General features: G+C 48.5%; 1 protein-coding gene across 2 annotated transcripts in view; it reads left to right on the top strand.

Moving 5' to 3' along the window:
* Positions 1 to 19,350, top strand: part of PHAF1 (phagophore assembly factor 1) — a 271,043-nt gene that overhangs the window by 238,006 nt on the left and 13,687 nt on the right. For both annotated transcript variants that reach the window (XM_086947677.1, XM_086947678.1), the window contains 2 exons: positions 8,960 to 9,003; positions 11,365 to 11,423. In XM_086947677.1, coding sequence (XP_086803803.1) covers positions 8,960 to 9,003; positions 11,365 to 11,423 — 103 coding nt within the window. The remainder of the gene's footprint in view (positions 1 to 8,959; positions 9,004 to 11,364; positions 11,424 to 19,350) is intronic.

The following is a 19,350-nucleotide window of genomic DNA, read 5'->3' as shown; positions in this document are numbered from 1 at the left end:
TTCCCCTGAAGCCTGTGCCTTTTTCATATACTTTACTTCCTTGTTTTTACTGCACAATGCGCTTCATGCATCTTACTTGCATTTACTCTACATATATACTCACACCTGATGTGCGAAAAAGAATCGAGCATGAAGTCGGGGCCCAGGTGCAATGTACAGTAAAAAGAGGTGCTAACCAGGTTGTGACTCGAAAAACATATTTAAAAAAAACAAAAACTTTCAAATGTCCAAGCTTAACAGTAGAATGCAGAAGCATTGGAATCTACAGCACCTCACACTGCAAACAGATGCTTACATGGTGAGCAGCATTTACCTCGTGTGATGTAATGATTATAGGGAAATGCTTGGATTTTCTTTTATGCAATGAGCTGTCAAGCTTTTTTTTGAATGATTATGAAACCTTTGTAAATAGTAAGTTGCACTATAATATTTGATATGTAATGTTGTATTTAATATAAAAAATACTGCCAATCTCCATGAAGAGCTGATTCTACAGTTTCCTTTAGAACGGGATCTGTGTTCTGTATGGTGCAGAATTCTATATCCACAATAGTTAAAAGATGTCCTGGAAAATAACCTAATAGTTGATTTTTGTTTGTGTTAAATGTGGAGTCAAAAAGGGTTAATCTCAGTTTTTTGGCTGTTGCAGTCATAATGTGTCACACAGACTTTGATCCATATAAGTTTAAATAATGCTTTGTGTGAGCTAAATAATGATTTGAGCGCTTGGTTGTTTGCATTGCATCTGCTGCACAATCCTCAAGGAAAAACACAGTTTGGCATTGCCATTTATGCTGTCTAATAAGAAGGTGCCTTGAGGCCACACCAACGCTGTGTCCCAACCTACCTAAATCCTCTGCAAAGGATGCGGTCGGCCTAAACTGCTGTCCTCTGAACAGGAAAACTTGATTCCCAGAACACTTTCCCACTTATTAGGCGACTTCTGAGGTGTCCCAAATAAGCAACAAACTTCTGACTTCAAACCTGATACTTTAACGCATCTATATCCCGGTTCATTATATGATGCACATGTAACTGCTCCACAAGTCGCTTCCTTTCAAATATTCATTCTTAATTCACTCTGTCACTTAGCTGCTCTTGTTTCTGAACACTGCAAATTTTCTAACAGTAGTACCCCTTGGTGAGGTTTTGGAGTAGAATCTCACTAGATTTGCCAACTTATTTCCCCATATTTGTTTATAATCAGCACTTACTTCCATTAGTAGGTGTTCCATACATAAAAAGAACATTTAGCGCTCTCTGTTGGGAAAGATAACATTAAACTTGAGGATCCACATATCGTCTGGGCTTTTGATGCCTACTTATCAGGAAACTGGTTAAAAAGATATTAAAAGACAGTGGACCACTTGTCTGAGAACTAATTCACTTCCTTTGGTTCATTTTAATCTGTTTCCAGTTGTTATCCCACGTGCCTTCCCTGTGTTCTGTATGTACCATTTATATCGAGACGAGACTTGGTTTTAATTCATTGCTGGTGACACACAAATTATCATTAATATATTCCCAAGCCCATAAAATGTGATGATCTCTGACTCCGTCTTGCAGAAATGTATTATTCAACCCACTGCTTGACTTTAGTTGAATGTGGTGAAAACCGAGGTCATTGTGCTTGTCACCCTTCATCTCCTTAAGAGGCTCTCCAGCAGCTCTCATACTAATTAGCAACCAGTAAATTAAATTAGTACACAGGGTGAAAAGCCTTGGTGTGTTTCTTGACAAAAACCTTTCTGTGGATCACCAGAAAGCACAGTTGCAAAATATTCTATTTTCACTTGTGTGTCTTCGCAAAGACAATCATACTTCCCCCTTAAGCTTGTTACGTTGTGGTGGATTCTTTATTTAAACCTATTCTTTAGCTAAAACATTAATCATAAATAACTAAAAACAGAATGCTAGTGTCTTCTCACTACTGGTCTTGCTTGGGCAATAACCTATATCAGTCAATTTACCTAATCTGTTCAGATTGCCAGTGGAGACCAAAGTAAATGGCTCCTCTTATCAAACTCCATCCAGACTCATGGGTTTTGTAGGTTTTAGCTTCACAATCCCTTTGTAGTAAACTATGAATGATCATCCGCACCATCTATAATCACCCATTACTTGCTAAATTTAGGGTATTGTTGAAAGCCCATCTTTCCAAGAACTATATATTTTACCCCATGATTCCAGACTTTGAACTTCTAACGTATATCTCTAGGCATGTGTCCTGGTTTAGCTGGAGCTGATTTTGCGGCGGAATTTTCAGCTTAAGGCATGTACCACAGTGTCATCCAAAACACTGCCTAATTAGTCATACAAGAGAGATGGGATGAACAGTATTGTTAAACTTGCAGATTGATTTTATTTCTTTTGAAATAAAGTTCTATCACATAATTATTTATCTGAAAGAGACACGTTAGTGATAGATTCCTTACCTTAGAATATCCCCAGGCGTCAGACTGGATCCGGAAAGTTTTGCGTAGCAGTACCCTTGCGCGTCGGTAGGCGTCGTCTGCGGCCCTGCGTCCGTCGTAGGCGTCGTGGGCGCCGTGATGACGTCGTCGGAGTACTTAGACGCGGCCTCCGCGTGCTGACGTCAGTTCTTCTTTTTTCCGCGCCAGCCAGCGCAGATCTGGAAAAAGCAGTTCCCTAGTCATTTTTTTACTAACTTTTTGGATCTTTTGATCTATTTCAAAGTCTTCACGACTCCGACGGTGCCGTTAGGGATGCCCGGCTTCAAGCACTGCGACGAGTGCGAACGCCTCATGTCGATTACGGATCCTCACCGCCTGTGCCTGACTTGTTTGGGCGTCGACCATGACGACGAGGCCTGCTCCGACTGTCGGGCCCTCTCGAGGAAGGCCAGGCGGGAGCGGTCCCGCAGGCGCCTCGAGATCCGCCAGTCGGCCCCGCGCCGTGTGAAGTCCCGGTCCCACGGGAGGTCGAGGGACAGGTCGCGGGGGCGGAGCCGTCACAGCTCCGGGAGTCGGCGCCACTCCTCCGGGTCCAAGTCGTCAGGTAAGAAGCATAAGAAGTCGAAGAGACATCATCGCTCTTCCGACTCCCCCCGACGCTCGCGCGATGCGGCCTGGGGTTCAGGTGACACTGCCCACGCGGCTCCTCGGGAGTCGCGGGCGCCGCGTTCGGCTCCATACCCCCCGGTCCCTGGTCTGAACGCGACGCCGGAGGAGATAGAGCGCTTCCTCATGGCCATGAGGTCCCTTTCTTCTCCGACGGGTTCCGCGGCGCCTTCGGGCCCAGCGAACCCGTCTGGGGTCCGTAGTGGGTCGGGGGCTGCGACCCCGACGGGTGCTTCGGCCTCGGCGTCTTCGGCGCCGGCGCCGCAGGGCCCCACGATCCCGACGCCGCCGCTGCCCTCGGGCTCGGCGCCGCAGGGTTCAACGGTCCCGGCGTCGTCGGTGCCTTCGGGCCCGACGCCGCAGGGTGCCGTTCGGCCCTCGTCGGGCGCTGGAACTTTCCCGGTGGACCTTACGACCCCCCCGGGGTCGGTCCGTGTGGTGTCCCCTCTGGCGTCGGCCCCGGCCGACGCCGTCCCCAATGCCTCCTCTCTATGGGTTCCGGCGTCGGGACGGACCCTGTCGGCGCCGATCTCGACGCCGGTCGGGGATTTCCTTCCCTATGACCCATCCTCATTCACTTACGACCCTGAGTCTCAGGAGATGGGGGAAGAGGAGGATTGGGAGGGGTCTGAGGACCCTCTGACAAGGGAATGTCAGTCTAGCATGGACTGACAGGAGACCTTGGGGAGGCCAGTGGCCTGGACACCTCTCCAGACACTGGATTCGTCTCTCCTCCTTCCGTGGCTTCGGAGGAGGGCGCGACATATAGTGTGGTGTTGATGAGGGCTGCTAAGGCGTTGGGCCTTGAGCTCCCCGTCGCGGCAGTGAGGACTAACCTCCTCACTGAGGTCCTTAAGCCGCAGTCATGCTCCATGGAGCCTATGCTGCCGTTTAATGAGGCCTTGTCGGACGTTCTTTTGGGCACTTGGTCCAGGCCCGCTACAGGTTCGCCTGTAGATAGGAACGTGGCCAGACGCCACCGCCCGGCTCCGGGCGACCCATGTTACCTGTCCACCCACCCCACCCCCGAGAGTCTGGTTATCCAGGCCTCTAACTCCCAGACCGCCTTCCCGTCGGCTCCCCCTGACCGGGAATCCAAGAGGTACGAGGCCTTTGGCAAAAAGGTATTCTCGTCCCTTAGCTTAGGACTGCGGTCTTCCAACACCGCATGCCTCTTGGGCCGTTACACCCATTCTATATGGGAAACGGTGGCGGAATTGCTGCCAGAGTGTCCGTTGGAGGTACGGGCCAAACTCGGCCAAGCCCTAGTGGAGGGCCGGGACGCAGCGAAGTATTCGATCAGGTGCGGACTGGATACAACTGACTCGCTGGGCAGAGCGATGGCTACGACGGTGGCGATTCGACGCCACGCCTGGCTCAGATCCGCCAACTTCTCGGCTGATGTCCAGAATACCCTCATGGACATGCTGTTCGATGGCCGTCGCCTCTTTGGCGACAAGGCAGACCACGCGCTTGAGCGCTTTAAGGACTCCAGGGCTACGGCCAAGTCCTTTGGCCTCTCGGCCCCGCGCCAGCAAGTGGGTGCCTTTCGCTTCTTTCGTGGCCAAGGAAGGGGCGTCCCCACGCGTGCCGCCAGCCACTCGCCGCAAACTGTCGTCCAGCGCGGCGGCAGCCGTGGAAACCGCCGTGGAGGCGGTCGGGGAGGCAAGCGGAGCCAGTCCACACCTGCCCCCGCAGCATCCGCCTCTAAACCCTCCTAGTCCGTGCTTTTCGGCCCATGTGACGCCAGTGGGGGGCAGGGTTCGCCATCTCCACTCTCACTGGCGCACAGTCACTTCGGACAGGTGGGTGCTGCAGATCGTCCGAAGGGGCTACTCCCTCCCCTTCGAGACGACCCCTCAAGCCATGCCACCGCAACACCACCGCGTATCGGGGGATCATTTGCGGCTCCTGCAGGAGAAAGTTTCGGCCCTCTTGGCCAAGGGGGTCATCGAGCGCGTTCCTGGGCCAGAAGTAGGTCGTGGTTGCTACTCCCACTACTTCCTGGTACCCAAGAAGGGCAAAGGGGGCCTACGCCCTATCTTGGATCTGAGGAACGTCAACAGCTTCCTCTGGAAGGAGAAGTTCAAAATGCTGACACTGGCTCAGGTCTTGGCTGCCCTAGACCCAGGAGACTGGATGGTAGCGTTGGACTTGCAGGATGCGTATTTCCACATCCCCGTCCTGCCGGCCCACCGGCGTTACCTGCGGTTCACGGTAGGCCTCGAGCACTTTCAGTTTACCGTGCTCCCTTTCGGCCTTACCAGCGCCCCACGGGTGTTCACGAAGGTGATGGCGGTGGTCGCAGCTCACCTGCGCAGGTTAGGGGTTCAGTCTTCCCCTACCTAGACGACTGGTTGTTGAAGGCGGGCTCGCCCCAGGCAGTCGTCAACCACCTCCAGACTACGGCGGATCTCCTGCACAGGCTGGGATTTTCCATCAATGTGCCGAAGTCACACCTGTGCCCCTCTCAGAAGCTCCTTTTCATCGGAGCGGTTCTCGACTCGGCGCAGTTTCGGGTTTACCCGCCCGAACAGCGAGTCCGGGATATTCAGGCCCTGATTCCGATCTTCAGGCCGTTATCCCGGGTTTCGGTCAGGCTGACGCTGCGGCTTCTGGGGCTGATGGTGCATCCTTCTGGTGCATCACGCACGGTGGCGGATGCGGGCTCTGCAGTGGGACCTGAAGTTTCAGTGGGCCCAGCACCGGGGCAACCTTTCCGACCATGTCCTGATCTCGGAGGGCACTGCGAGACAGCTGCAGTGGTGGCTAACGGACCGCGATTGGGTCAACGGCAGATCCCTCTCCCTTCCCCAACCGGAGCACGTAGTTGTGACGGACGCGTCCTTCCAGGGCTGGGGTGGCCACTTGGGAGAGGCGGAGATCAGAGGACTCTGGTCTCCGGCGGAGTCCCGGCTCCATATCAATCTGTTGAAGCTGCGGGCGATTCGTCTGGCACTGAAAGCATTCCTCCCGTCTGTCCGAGGGAGTGCAGTGCAGGTGTTCACGGACACACCACCGCCATGTGGTACTGCAACAAACAGGGCGGTGTGGGGTCGTGGACCCTATGCCAGGAGGCTCTGCGCCTCTGGCAATGGCTGGAACATCAGGGCGTGACTCTGGTGGTTCAACACCTGGCAGGTTCTCTGAACGCCAGGGCGGACGAACTCAGCCGTCGGTGCTCCATGGATCACGAATGGCGTCTGAACTCGGACGTGGCGCAAGGCCTCTTTCTGCGTTGGGGAGAGCCTTGGTTAGATCTATTCGCCACCGAAGAGAACGCGCAATGTCATCAGTTCTGCGCGTTGGAATTTCCAAGGCGGCACTCGCTCGGAGACGCTTTTCGTCGCGAGTGGAGCTGCGGTCTGTTGTACCCCTTTCCGCCTATACCTCTTCTGCCCAGAGTGCTGAAGAAGATCAAGCGTGACCGGGCACAAGTCATCCTTGTGGCTCCGGACTGGGCACGAAGGTACTGGTATCCCGAGCTACTCAGTATGTCAGTCGATCCCCCGGTTCGTCTGCCTCTTCAGGAGGACCTTCTGTCGCAGCAGCAGGGGACGGTCCTCCACCCGAACCTGTCCAGTCTCCACCTCCATGCATGGAGATTGAGCGGCGACAGTTGAGGCCATTTGACTTGCCTCCTGAAGTTTGCAACATCATTCTGGCAGCCAGGCGTCCCTCTACAAAAACGGTATACGCCTGCAGGTGGAACAGATTTGTGGCATGGTGCACAGCAAAGGCTGTGGATCCTCTCAATGCCCCTCTCTCTGAGATTCTTCTCTTCCTTCTTTCTCTTGCCCAGCAGGGCTCTGCTCTGGGCACTATCAAGGGCTATCTTTCGGCTCTTTCAGCCTTTCTGAGGCTGCCTGACCAACCGTCTTTGTTCAAGTCCCCTATAGTAAACAGATTTCTGAAAGGCATCACTCATACCTTTCCTCCTGTTCCTTTCGTGATGCCTCAGTGGGACTTGAACCTGGTTCTAACATTTCTGATGTGCGCTCCCTTTGAGCCACTTCATAACTGTCCACTTCGCCTTCTTTCTTTGAAGACTGCCTTCCTGGTAGCCATCACCTCTGCCAGGAGAGTGAGTGAGCTCCAGGCCCTCTCTTGTAAACCTCCTTTCCTTTCAGTCCATCCGGACAAGGTTGTTTTGAGGACTAGGCCCTCCTTCTTGCCTAAGGTGGTCACGGCCTTCCACATGGGGCAGTCCATCACTTTGCCCACCTTCTTTCCGCCTCCGCACCCCTCGAGAGAGAGGAGGAGAGGCTCCACCGTCTGGACCCAAAACGTGCGCTCTCGTTCTATCTGGATCGCACACGCCAGTTCCGGGTGGATGATCAACTCTTTGTTGGGTATGCGGGCGCTAAGAAAGGGAAAGCGGTGCACAAGAGGACCATTTCTCGATGGATTATCATGTGCATCCAGGCGTGTTACTCCTTGGCTAAGAAGGAACCACCTGCTGGGCCACGGCCACTACAACTGCCTTGGGCCGAGGTGTGCCCTTGCAAGACATTTGCTAGGCTGCTACGTGGGCTTCGTTGCACACGTTTGCGAGGCACTACTGCCTGGACAGTCAAGTCCGGAGGGATGGCTACTTCGGCCGTTCCGTTCTCCAGGACTTTCTGGTGTGAATATTGGTTCGCAGACCCACCACCACGGGGATGGTATTGCTGGGGTATCTATTCTAAGGTAAGGAATCTATCACTAACGTGTCTCTTTCAAATGCACAAGTTACTACTTGTGTAACAATATATCTGTAAGAGACATTAGTTAGTGATAGATTCCTTACCGACCCACCCATCCTCCCCGTTCTGCGAACCGATATCTAGGGTTAAGGTCATCCCCTTTCAGGGCCCTAGTTTCTTGGCACCAGTGTCGGTTTTTGTCATGGCTCTGCGCTTCTGGCGCGGAAAAGCTGTGGCTAAGAACTGACGTCAGCACGCGGAGGTGGCGTCTAAGTACTCCGACGACGTCATCACGGCGCCTACGACGGACACGGAGCCGCAGACGACGCCTCCCGACGCGCAAGGGTACTGCTACGCAAAACTTTCCGGATCCAGTCTGACGCCTGGGGATATTCTAAGGTAAGGAATCTATCACTAACTAATGTCTCTTACAGATATATCGTTACACAAGTAGTAACTTGTGCGTTTAGACCATAGGGTCTATCGTCTTCTGATTAGTATCTTTGTGCTTGTGATATCCGAGATAAGCTGGGAATGGCAAGAGTAGAAGTGGAGAGAGCCTTTTGGGAGTCTCTGCAATACTGAATTAACATACTATAGTGGGTGTGGTACAATAAAGCGCAGATAGGAACTCTTAAATGCTTATTTGATGTGAAGAAGAGCAATTATGTGAAAATGCCATGGCTTCCAATCCTTTCTTTTAATCATACTGTCATTTATATTTAAAGAATATCTATTAGTTGTTTCAAGCTCAGTACTTTACCTTGAAAACAAAGCTAGTTTTATATATTCTTCATTACTTGTCTCGCTGTCACTCTTCCTACTTGTTCTAAGCTCCAAAACAGTTTAAAACCCTTAGACCCACTTCACAATTCCTCAACTGTATTTTTGGTACCCCAGCCCACTGTAATAGGAATCCTCCAACCAATGCTATCTCGCTATTGGATATCTGCTTCATACACTGTATTTTCAGGCTCCACAAAGTGAAATATGCATCTGACCTGTGTGCTATTCGTCATAAAAGTTCTTGCATGTATTTTTCCTTACTATTATTTTTTGTACTTTTGTTTCATCAACAGCAGAGGTTGGGCTGTGTCCAGTGTCCCATAAAAGCATGTGTATATTTATACAACCCATTGTCCAAATTGAATTCCTGTAGAAGTGTAACTGGCAGTCTGTTTTATTTCTTTGCAGAAAGTGTTGATACGCAGACGGAAACTTGTACAACATACAGTAAGGTGAGAAGTATATCAAATATGCCGTGGGTGATAGGTAAGAATAAGGTTATATAATTAGGTGTAATATTTGTTGAAGCTGTACTTTTTACCTGTTTATGGCAAGGGGTCCTAGCAACACAGAGAAGTATCTCTTATGCCATTTCTAAAACCAGTGTGAAGAGTAATGGCCTGATTTAGATCTTGGCAGGACTGCCGCCGTCCCGCCGCAGCGATCCCAAGTACTCCGTCAAGCTGGCGGCAGTCGGCCCGCCGTATTTAGATGTTGTGGTTATAGCCGTACTCTGCCGCTGGTAGGATTGCGCCGATCCGATTTAGATGTTCCCGATCTACTGGTGTGGTCCTGATTGAGTGAGGTTCATGGTGGTGTGGAGACAGGTAAGTACTACTTATTAATCTATTAATAAACATGTGTCACGTTTGCTTGTAAACCATATGTAGGCCGTGTGATCTGCCCCTTTGTGTTAATTATTGTCTGCCACTCACACAACATATAAACACTATTGAATGCACAACCACAGGCACCACTAGCACAACACCCCCAAGCACCACAACAACAAATATTTTCTTCAAGTGTCACTACAGGTGTGTTCATCTTACATTGATTATTAGGAAAATGAACACAACTCCATTATGCCTAAGGAAAATATTGCATGCAAGAGCAGTGCAGACAGGCTACTGCTATTGTCAATACACGATGCGTAGATTTTTTTTAAAGCAGCTTATAGTGGATCTCAGCGACAGCTGAGTGCTTCGGCCTCATGGTGAAGCAAGGAGCAATCTGGACGATGGAGTTAAAGATGGAAACTGAAGCGGGAAGACAGAAAAAAAGGTAGGTTTTTACCCCATTTCCCTCGATTTCCCCAACTTGAAGTACGAAAGATTCCCGCCACAGCGGAAAGGCACATCGTAATTACCTCGGCGGGAATTTGGTCTGGAGCCCGCCGACAGCCGATACTGCCTATCCTGCCATCGATGCGGTTCGGATTTTCTAGCGGAGTTGGCGGGACCATGGCGGTCTTTCGTATATGGATCGAAAACTTCTAAATATGGTGGGCGGGCTGCCAAGTTGGCGGGCGGCAAGACCCCTAAAAAGCGACAGCAGGACCCGGTCCTCCAAGATCTAATTCAGGCCTTTAAAATGGAGGAAGTTCATAGTTTCCCAACCACACACTGATCTACACTTCATTGCAATGCTCTAGCCTTATGTTTTATATGTGTGGTCTCCAGCTATCACTACCATGGTTTGAGATGGGAAATACAGCCTGAGCTTACACCTAGGAGGGTCAGAGATTAAAAATATAAATATATATTCTCCTTGAACAGTTAAACTGAAGTTATAGTTACAAAAAAAAACTACAGAAAAACACCTGAAATCCAGCTATGGTGCGATGAAACAAACCAGAACTGCAACCACATTATGAAAACCATATACCTTCCCCTTAAATGGTGTGATCATGACCTCACAAAGTGAATATCAGTAAATAACATGAATTAACACTTCAACATCATTAAATAACATATATCCAGACAAAGTTATATCGTTTCCATAGCAATGTAATTCTTAATATCAGTAGTAAAATAGTACGTAATGGCACCAATGATGTTATCAGTATTGTCTCTGATGTAATCTGTTGTATCATGTGTAAGGTCATGAGCAGCGCATTTGAGGGCAAGTTGTGGTTTTCATTGTGAAGGTTCAAATGTCGTCCTGGTGAGCCAAGTGGAACATTTCACCTGGCTCGTCTGACACCGTGTACATCTTTCACACTTGCCATTGACCCTTGGATATGGATTGTGATGAGAATCTCAAGTTTGAGGTTCTGAATCCTTTGAATGTCCCCTCGTTTTTCCATAGCCTCAGTTTACAAATTGGGAAAAGTGGTCAATTTTTTTTATCCTTTTCCCAACATAGTACTTTTATGCCTGTTGGGGGCTCATACCATAATAAAATATTTATATAGCACTGTGCACAACTTGTAGCTCTCTTCTTCCATTTGTAAGCACAGTAAATAACCGATGTTCCTCTTCCCAATTTATGATACTTCATTTACCCACTTTTGAAGAGTGGGATAAATTCTGCTTCACTGTGATTCAAAAATTGTGATCTTCTGATCATTGCATATGGCGGCTGTGAGCTTTAAGTACTCAGCACAGCATAAAACCAAAAGACAAACGTTTCCCAGCACCCAACCATAAACTCCTTGTTTCCCTCCCTCCAAAAGAAAATGAATATACTTTCTAAAAAAAATTCAACCACTATGTATTTGCTAATTAAGAAAATGAATATACTTTCTAAAAAAAATTCAACCACTATGTATTTGCTAATTATGTTTTGTCTTTTATCCCTGTTTGTGACAATAGTGGGACAGTATTCAGGACCTTCTTGGGCACCCCATGGAGAAGCCAGTCGTCCTCCACAGGTGAAAAATTCCTTTCCTAAATGGTTTATGGGCTTGTTTTTGAGGTGGGAACTTTACCTTTTTCTCAGGCAGCACTGCTGCACTAGCTTGGTAATTTTTATAAATGTGGATGAACTAAACAGATTCAATGGGTGATCCCCCTAATAACCCGTCTAGATATTTCTCAAACAAAGTTCCAGTTGGGTGAGATAAGAATATGGAGATGCTTGTTACCTCTAGCAAGTATGTGGAAACAGCGGTAAGAAGAGCAATTGTTGGGATTTGACGCATAGCTAAAATTATGTCGGAGGGTATGAGCTGCAGATTACACACTGTGCATAGATAGCCACCTAGTGTTGGGCCCGGATGTTTGCAATTTGTTTTTGTTATAGAAAAGTCTTTGGAAGTCACAGGATAGGTGACTCCTCCTTTGGATCATACGGCGCATGGGAATCTGCTCCATCCCCAGATTGTTTTTTTCCGCCACCAGGCTCGGATGTGTTTCCAGCGCTCTGTGTTGGAACTGATTTCCTTCGGCACGCAATCCTCACCAGATTCCAGAAATTAGTTTCGAACGCTTTTTCAGTCGACGCTACTCTTCAACATCGAACATTTCGATTCCGGTTGTCGACGACGGCCTTCGGGCCTAACTAGGCCTCGACTCCAGCTCATGGAAAGGACGCCATTTAAAATGTGTCCTCAATGTGGGTCGAAGTTTCCCCACACCGACCTTCATGAAGTGTGTAACCTTTGCCTCTCCCCGGAGCACGAGGCCAGAGACTGTTCCGCTTGTGCCTCCTTTCCGCTACAAGAAGACAATCCGGGACCGACGAGCTAGGAGAACGATGGCTCGATCTTGAGCTCTGATTCCAGACGACATCTTCGAAGAGGGCGTCGACGTCCCAGAACAACATGGCGTCGACATCAACTCCGAGGCAGAAGATTCCGAAGTCGAGGACATCACTCCAGCACAGCGGGTCGTAAGTAAGACCGTCCACCCCGACCCTTCCTGGACACATCCAAAGAAGGCTCCGGTCACACCCTCGCCCTCGGGTGCACACCGACACACTGCTTCTACTGCCCCACCTTCGGGCCCGGCTAAGAAGCTAGCTAAGCCTTCCAGCGACTCTGCTTCGAGTCGGCCTCCCCACGGTGCCGGCACACACCTACCGGCACCGAAAAAGACAACACCAACATTCACACCATTGGCGCCGAAGCATACCGCTAGTCCCTCGGCACCGAAACCCAGGTCGGAACCAAGCAAACATGCTTCGGATTCAAAAAGACCACCGGAATCGAAAAAAACATCGGATCCGAAAAATGCACCGGAACCGAGAAAATCATCGGAGCCTAAAAAACTATCGGAGCCAAAAAAGACTCCTGCTTCTCCTGTTGAAGAAATTGCAAAAAAACCAAAAGAAGCCACTTTGGTGCCGAAACCTCCCTCCGCACCAAAAGATCGGCCTCCTGCATAGGACTTATTTCACCCAGACCCTGCACAAAAGACTCTGGTTAAAGATCCAATCACTGGTCAACTAACTTTAGCCTCAAAAAAACGACCACTGGATACACTGGCAGCGGCTCATCATCCAAAAAAGAAGAACATGGCTACCTCTCCTCTAAGAGTTCCTTCCCCTTCTCCTCCACCTATGCCATCACCACCCGTTCCCCTACCAACACATTCCCCTACATCCTCTATCATACCAGATGATGACACAGGGATGATAGCTCTGATGATATAGGGGGTAATCTAAATGATCCATCTATTCCTCCAGGCTCACCTGACCCGTGGGATGATTATAACACCCCAGACGTCCCAAATGTCCCTCAGAACGACATATACCCCTCTAGTCCTTCCCCACCAGAAGACACTATGGGTTTCAATCAGTTGATGCGCAGTATCATGGGGTAGACCTGCATACAGACCCTGTAGATGAAGACTTCCTAATGGATCCCTTTGATAATGCACAAAGGTACTCATACATTTTACCTATGCTTAAAGGCGTGATTAAGCATGCTCCTGAAGCCTTCAAAGACCCAGTTAGAACTCTGGTCATTAACCCACGAATAGAGAAGAAACATAAAGCTGCCCCTTCAGACCCAGCATATATTAAAGGCCCAGTGCCACTAGACTCGCTTGTGGTTTCCAATGCACCCAAAAGAGCAAAGTCACAAACATCAGGTGAAGCTCCCCCACCAGATAAAGAGTCTAAGCTCCTTGACGCATCAGGGAAAAGAACTGCGTCTCAAGCAGCAAACATGTGTCGTATTGCCAATACTCAAGCATTATTGGCAAGATATGACAGGGCACATTACTATGAATTAGAATCATTAATGCAACACCTCCCTGATAGATCTGAAGACAGAGCAAATGAGCTTATCCAAGAAGGGAAAAATATTACAAACACCTCTATTCCTTGTGCACTAGATGCAGCAGACACTGCCTCCAGAGCAGTTAATCCCAGTGTTTTGTTGCGTGGACACGCATGGCTACGCATTTCAGGATTCAAACCTGAAGTCCTAAGTGCTATACATAACCAGCCCTTTGATGAGCAACACTTATTCGGACCTAATGTAGATGTATTCCTTGAAAATATGAAAAAGGATACAGATACAGCCAAATCTATGGGAGCCTTACAGTCACAGGCTCCCAAACTGTCATTTCGCCGCTCATCTTACAGAGGCGCCACCAGGGGATGCTCTTCAGACACACCCTCTACCTCCTATAAAGCCTCTAAACAATCCACCTACAGTAGGGGCTACCAAAGGAGTGGTTACACTCTGGATCTCAAGGACGCCTACTTCCACATTCCTACCACACAGCGCACAGAAAATATCTCAGATTTGTACTAGACGGTCAGCACTACCAATTCAAAGTACTCCTATTCGGAGTCACAACACCACCAAGGGTGTTTACCAAATGCCTAGCAGTAGTTGCAGCACACTTAAGAAGACAGCATATCCACGTCTTCCCATATCTAGACGACTGGCTCATAAAAGCCAGCTCATACAGCCAGTGTGTACAACACACTCACGCCCCAATTTAACTGCTCCACGACTTGGGATTCACAGTAAATCACACCAAGTCACATCTGCAACTGTCACATGTACAACAATATCTGAGCGCTACAATACACACCCAATTAACTCTAGCGTATCCCTCTCCGGACAGGATAACAAGTGTACAAACTCTCCTAACAAAATTCAAACTGCAGCACTTGCTTCCAGCTAGAGTGTTCATGCAGCTCATAGGAATGATGGCATGTTGCATATTCATAGTACCTCACGCAAGACTGCAAATGCGTCCACTTCAAGAGTGCTTAGCACGACAATGGAACCAGGCTCACGGTCAATTAGCAGACCTAGTGTTGGTAGACAGTCGGACTCCTCATTCTCTGCAATGGTGGAACACCAAAAACCTTTGAAAAGGTCGACCATTTCTAGAGCCAGTTCCTCAAATAGTCATAACAGCGGACACATCGCTCTCCGGCTGGGGAGCTCACCTACTGCATCACACCATGCAAGGCAGGTGGACACCGCAACAAAGGTTACTCCAAAGGTTACTCCACAGGGAGAGTCAGGCTTACTGCCATCGGCAGGCGCCATCTTGGGAGGCGCTCTAGTTGTTTTAGATGCTCGGCAGACCCCACAGCCCAGCATATTTAAGTGGGGGAATGCAGGCGCGTAGCCTTAGACTATAAAACTGCACTGCGGTCTTGCAGGTTGCATCAGAGATAAAGACAGGAGCTTGCATACTCTTTTAAAAATCGCCGTATTTTCGCTACCACTATTTTTAATTATTTGTAACTGTTGGCTGATTGTACTGTTATTCAAGGTCACCCGCTTACTTGCACATTAAAACTTCCCTTCACTACCCGCTACTTTAGCGTGGCTAGAACTCCCGGGCAGCTACCGCGCCATTTTGGTTGAGGGAGAGTCCGGTTTACTGCCATCGGCAGGCGCCATCTTGGGATGTGCTCTAGTTGTTGTAGATGCTCGGCAGACCCCACAGCCCAGCACAATACACTGAAAGGGGAATGCAAGCGCGCAGCGGGCGCAAGCCCGTCTGCGCTACAGAGGCGCGAGGCACCAGAAATGCTGCCCGTTTAGAAACCGGTCAAGGGCGGCTAACCTATGATAGAGAACAACTTCTGAAGTTGTGTAAGACAGATTGTAAAGCTACCTCTGCCACGGCCCCCTTGAGAACTGTTGGAAAGACCCATATGGGTGGGCTGATTAATAGCCGGTCACTTATTAAGCACTTTACAGAGGTCTCAGATCTGATTGAGGATAAGTGGGTTGACGTACTGTTTTTAACAGATACCTGGACGAATGCAGAGTCTACTGTTGAATTGGGATGTGCCTGTCCCAGTGCCTATAAAATTCATCATAAGCCTAGAACCACGGGCAGAGGAGGGGGAGTGGGGGTGATTTTTAAAGAGGAGCTGGATTTTAGACTTTTACAGACTGATGAAGTAGAGGGGATAGAAATTATGGGGTTCTCACTACATTCCTCTAGCGGGAACCTTCTTACTGCATTGCTATGCTATAGGCCTCCGGGGGGTGCCACACACTATCAGAATCTTTTTGATATTATTACTAATCTCACGTTGGCACACTCCAGAATGATTATTCTTGGAGACTTCAATCTTTGGGAAGACGGGAAGGCCAGTAGCCAATTGCGAGATTTGAGGCATACATGCACAAACCTGAATCTTGCCCAGATGGTGGAGAGTTCTACACATCAAGGGGGGGGGCATGTTCTTGATTTGTTATTCTCTAATCAGGCCACAACTAGGGTATTAAACATAGTGCCTCAGAACTGGTCGGACCACTATCTAGTTCATTTTACTATTAGGATGGTGTATTCGAGGGGCAGTGTAGGTCAGCAAAGGTCATATAGGATAGGTAGGGAATGGGCAAAACTTGACAAGACCAGAATTCTTGCATCTGATCCAGATGCTCCACATTTTGTCCCTACGATGACCGTAGAAGAATACTATAAAGTTTATACCAACTATATAACTGATACCCTAGACCAGCCAATCCCTATGAAGGAAATAAAAAATAGGAGGAAGGCTACAGCTCCTTGGTTTAATGCGGAGCTGAAACAGCTCCACATGCTCTGCAAGAAGGCGGAAAGGAAATGGAGAAAGGGGTACCGTGAGGAAGATAAAGATCTAAGACTGAGACAGCTGCACTATAAAGAGCGCAACCTCAAGGCTAAGACAGATTTCTATGCCAACTCAATAGTACCAGCGTCAAACGGGACAAAAGCGCTTTTTAAAATTATTAAGGACCTGTCCGCCCCTACATGTATGGATAATAAAGTGGCAGCATTTCAAAAATTATGCGACGAGATCGCTCTACATTTCCAGGATAAGATTGCAAAGATCGTGGATACCCTCCATGTTAATAATAAGGCTGAACAACTTAATCCTGGACAGTTGGGAGTTGAAGATCAACAACAGTTGGTATCTTTGGATAACTTCCAAAATTTAACAGAAGCTGCATTTGTCAGTTCGGTGGATAGTGTATCCTCAGGTTCCCCGCTTGATCCATTCCCCTCCAAAATATGGAAGTCTTCTGGCCGAGACACTCTTCCCTGGCTGAGGCAGATTTGCAACCAGTCCTTGGAAGAAGGAGTGGTCCCGGAAGGCTGGAAATTGGCGGTGGTGACTCCGCTGATAAAAAAGCCTTCCCTGGACCCGTTAGTACTGGCAAACTTTAGACCTTTTTCTCTCCTACCCTATCTTGTGAAAATTTTAGAAAAAACAGTCAGTAGGGAATTGTCGTGCTTTTTGGAGGAGAATTCCCTGCTTGACAAAGACCAGTTTGGTTTTCGCCCAGGTCACGGGACGGAGAAGGCTTTGGTCACAATGCTGGATAACTTGCATATGCGTGCCGACAACGGGAATGCCACCGTCCTCGAGCTTCTTGATATGTCGGCCGCATTCGACACGGTGAACCATCTTATCCTAATGGAAAGACTCAAGAAGATAGGAGTGAAAGGTCGGACACAGCAATGGTTACATTCTTATTTAGCAGGACGACATCAGGTAGTAACATTAGCACCATTCTCTTCTACTAAATTACCACTCATCCATGGGGTGCTGCATGGTTCTGCGATCAGTCCTATTCTTTTTAATATTTATCTGCAGCCCCTGCTCCCCATCATAAAGTCCTCCAGAGTATGCCTAGTCAACTATGCCGATGACACGCAATTGGCATTCTCTTAAGAAGGTGACCATGCACTATCCCTGGACTTGTTCCAGCAATGCATGCATGCGGTGGACAACTGTCTGGCTTAGAAGGAATTCCTTACAATTTAACGGTGGAAAGACCGAGGTGGTATACTGCTCCTCTGGTAGGCTGCCTTTACAATTTCCATCTGAATTCAGGCTTACTCCAGAGGAGGAACCACTAATCCTGGTCCGTAAGGTACGTAATCTAGGGGTGCTGATTGATGATGATCTCCAGATAGAATCACAGGCAGTAAAGACCGCCAGTGTATGTTTTGCCTTAATACGTATGTTACGTAAAATACTCCCTTGACTACCTAAAGAGTCGCGATCACTGGTGGTAAGCAGTACAGTGGGAAGCAGACTGGACTATTGCAACTCCCTGTATTTGGGGGCCCCATCATACATCTTTCAGGGGCTTCAAAGAATCCAGTCTGCAGCAGCTAAACTGGTCCTTGGCAGGCAACGTAGCTTCTCCACAACTCTGGCTCTGAGAGATCTACATTGGCTGCCTATAATGGAAAGGGTTCATTTTAAATCCCTCCGTCTAGTTTTCAAAGCAGTGCATGAGTTAAGTCCGGTTCCTATGCAGGAAAAGTTTTCATGGTATCTACCCACAAGGCAGCTCCGCTCCTCTAGTGCCGGTCTACTGACGGTCCCTAGATTTAAACGGTCCAGATTAGGAGGAAGGGCATTTAGTGTGGCTGGTGCCCGTTTGTGGAATGAACTCCCCAGAGTCTTAGGCAGTCCAGCTCCCTGCTAGAGTTTCGCAGGAACCGAAAAACTTGGCTTTTTCCCAAGGTTTATTCCCCTGTCCCTTCTTCCTGTTCTTTCTGTTGTGACCTGTTTCCACTCTGGTTTACTAGTCTGAAGCCCCAGGATACCCGTGGGGTGACAGAACACGCTATATAAGTTTCAAAATCAATCAATCCACATCAACCACTTGGAGTTACTAGCTGTATTTCTAGCCCTGAAAGCATTCCAAAAGCAAGTGTCAGACAAAGCGGTCTTAGTCCGCACAGACAATATGACAGCAATGTATTACATAAACAAATAAGGGGATACACATTCTCTGCAGCTCTCTCAGTTGGCGCAGCAGATATGGAGATGGGCTATACCACTAAAGATCTTAGCCCAACATGTTCCAGGAGTACAAAACACCATGGCAGATCTGCTAAGTCAGATAATGAAAAGGAAAAGGGATTGGTGCACAGCCAAATGTTTAATTGAGTTCAAATACATTTTCAAAATATTCTTTTTGTGCAGTAACGGGTGCTCCCTGGGTGACGTCTCTTGTCAAGGACGCCTGTCATATAATGGAAAAAGAAGTGCCTCTGATGATGCCATCAGTCGCATCCCCCGGTGCACACCTTAGTCTCCTTGAACGGCACCTTGCACATGGAAATTTGCTGGAAGGAATGGGATGATTCAAAATGTGGACCACTGCTTCAGTTTGAGAACCTTTAAATCAGGGAGAAACCTATATAGCTGGAAAAAAAAGCTCTTTTAGGTGTTTGAAGCATAAGGCTGCATTTCTCAAACGCTGTTGAACCATCAACAATATATCTGAACCTTTGACAATAATAAACAACGCAGTCTACTGAAACACCCTGGTGAGCCAGAAGGGAAACCTGAAAGTTGTTAAGCTGGACATTGTGCAGACATGAAGGCATTATCCCAGTTCCAGAGATACCTGTACCAAACTG

This window comes from Lissotriton vulgaris, chromosome 12 (genome assembly GCF_964263255.1).
Source record: "Lissotriton vulgaris chromosome 12, aLisVul1.2, whole genome shotgun sequence".
Classification (NCBI taxonomy): domain Eukaryota; kingdom Metazoa; phylum Chordata; class Amphibia; order Caudata; family Salamandridae; genus Lissotriton; species Lissotriton vulgaris.
Note: the sequence above shows the minus strand (reverse complement) of the source record. Positions and strands in the feature narration are given on the sequence as shown.